Below are 2311 nucleotides of genomic sequence, written 5' to 3' on the forward strand. Positions count from 1 at the left end.
AAAAAAAAAAAAACAAACAAAAAAAACCAAAACAGAATTCCTGCTGCGAAGCCAAACAAAAATATTTCAAAATGAATAAATACAATTTGTTGGTTTCACTAGCCTTCCTGAAAAATCTGCCTTCTAATTCCAGAGAACCTTTAATCCACTAACGTAGAAGCATATGCTCTATTCTTAGCTGAATACAGTGTAGTAGATAGACATAATTACTTCAACAAAATAAGGAGCAATATCAGCCAATATATACTGTAAGTCAGGAAAGCTATTTATTTTGTCAGCAGTTGGAATATATAGCTTCTCATGTTTGTTACTATTTCACATTCATCATTACATTTATTTGATTGCTTACAAACTGGTATGAAGTGCTACTGCTTTTTCCAGCCAAATAAATTACAAAATTACAAACTATAGACATCATAAACATTATACAGAAATAGGAATTCCACGTGAATGGGACACGGGGTGGGGGGGGGGGGGGGAGGAGACAGAAAGAGGTGCTCACTCTTAAAGATTCAACCAAACTCTGCTGAGAAAGAGGATCTGAAGGCTTGAAAATCTGTGCTGCCTGTTGTGTACACAGTAACACATTCAATCATTCGGTTTAATATTTGCCAGGGAAATCACAAAGCCCTCTCAGGCTACAGCAGCATATAATCTCCTTGAATGTTTTCCTGAGCTCCTGACTCCGGAATGCATAGATAAGAGGATCAATGATGGAATTGCACATGATCAGGATGAGGTAAAAGTTAAAGTGGGACATAAAGCACACACAGTAAGGGTTGTAGGGGCAGGATATGTAGAAAATCAGGTGTAGGAAAAATGGAGCCCAGCACACAACAAAAACTCCAATCAGGATGGTAAGAGTGATAGCCCCTTTCATGTTGGCCCCTTGGCGAACAGGGCCAGTCCCTGGAAGAACAGCAATCTTTTTTATGTGCATACGAGCCATCATAAACATGTGGACATAGAGGGATGCCATGAGAATGAGCATAGTGAAGAACATGCTGATTAGGCAGATGATGACAACACTGCTGTCAGAGTAAATGATGAACAAAATGCCCGAGACTGTACAAGCAGCCCAGATGCATGTGATGATAACCCCTACACGCTTCACTGTCATGATATTATGATACTGGAGGGCGTAAAAGATAGTAAAGTACCTGTCCACTGCTATTGAGAGAAGGCTGCAAATTGATGCGAGCAAGGAACTGCAAATGACTGAGTCGATGACATTGTCAATGTTTATGGTAAAGCTCTGTGCATCTGTGTCTGTATTGTTTAGCAGCGTAATGACAATGGTTTCTGATCCATTAGATACACTCACTAGCATGTCAGCCACTGCCAAGCTACAGATGAAGAAGTACATGGGTGAGTGGAGATTCTTGTTCTTGGCTATCGCCACAATGACCAAGACGTTCTCCAGCAAGCTGATGATGCCCAGAGTCACAAACACTTCAGGGGATACAAAGAGTTGCTCGTAGCAGCCTCCTGAGGAGTGGACCTTTGCATTGGGCTCACTGGCTCCTCCGTGCAGTCTGTAGCTGTGGTTCCAGAAATGGAGAGGCTGGAATGTCCCACGATGCTGGGTGAAATTCATCTTATGTTGATCCCTTTAGGCTTCCTGCTTTTAAAACTCTTGTTCCTTTTGCATTCCTCTGAAAACCTTCTTTGGCTTTTCAGCTTGTTAAAAAAAAAAGAAAAATAACTACGACCGAGGTAGGCAGCAACTCAGAACACTTTGACTACTGTGAAAAAATAAGATTTCAGACTCAGAACTGGTTTACACCCTTAAAGACAACGTTTCTGATCATCACATTTACCTTGGTGATTTATGTCACAGAGTCCCAACAGTCTCTATGTTTGCATCAGATTCTCCCATATGGTAAGTTCCTGTTTAGTTCACTGGGAAGCTGCAAGGCTTTTTTGGTGCTTTCCATTAAAGAGATGCAATCATAAAATGCCCAAGTGACTGCTGCAGAGCAGGAACTGTTTTCAAACTGCAAGCACCAGTCTCGCTGTCAGGCAGTGCATGCTGGCTGCCTGCTTTACTGTGTGTGGAAGAGAAAAATATTCAAGGCACTCTCCGCCTCTGCTTTTCTTTCCAGCCAATGGGACTCAGGAGCCACAGAAAGTGGAGGGGCTGCTGATTCTGAGCCTCTGTGAAACATTGCACGGGTTCAGATGCAGCACAAGTTACCAGTGGCTGCAGGAAAGCAGACAAGCTACCAGAGAATTGCTTCTCTTTTTTAGCTTCTCAGAACAATATTTCAATAGTGATTTTCAATTAGTAAACTTCAGTAAATTAGAACTG

The 2311-nt window shown here is 41.8% G+C and overlaps 1 protein-coding gene across 1 annotated transcript; it reads right to left on the minus strand.

Moving 5' to 3' along the window:
* Positions 1-601: 601 nt before the first annotated feature.
* Positions 602-1830, minus strand: MC4R (melanocortin 4 receptor). Its single transcript, XM_062499496.1, has one exon. The coding sequence runs from the start codon at positions 1595-1597 to the stop codon at positions 602-604; it is 996 nt and encodes a 331-aa protein (XP_062355480.1). The 5' UTR covers positions 1598-1830.
* Between the last annotated feature and the right edge of the window lie 481 nt (positions 1831-2311).

The sequence above is a fragment of the Cinclus cinclus genome, chromosome 1 (assembly GCF_963662255.1).
Source record: "Cinclus cinclus chromosome 1, bCinCin1.1, whole genome shotgun sequence".
NCBI classification, from domain to species: Eukaryota; Metazoa; Chordata; class Aves; order Passeriformes; family Cinclidae; genus Cinclus; species Cinclus cinclus.

Bases quoted from the DNA above. Each gene is read 5' to 3' on its own strand.
- MC4R (XM_062499496.1), bottom strand. From the start codon at position 1,597: ATGAATTTCACCCAGCATCGTGGGACATTCCAGCCTCTCCATTTCTGG.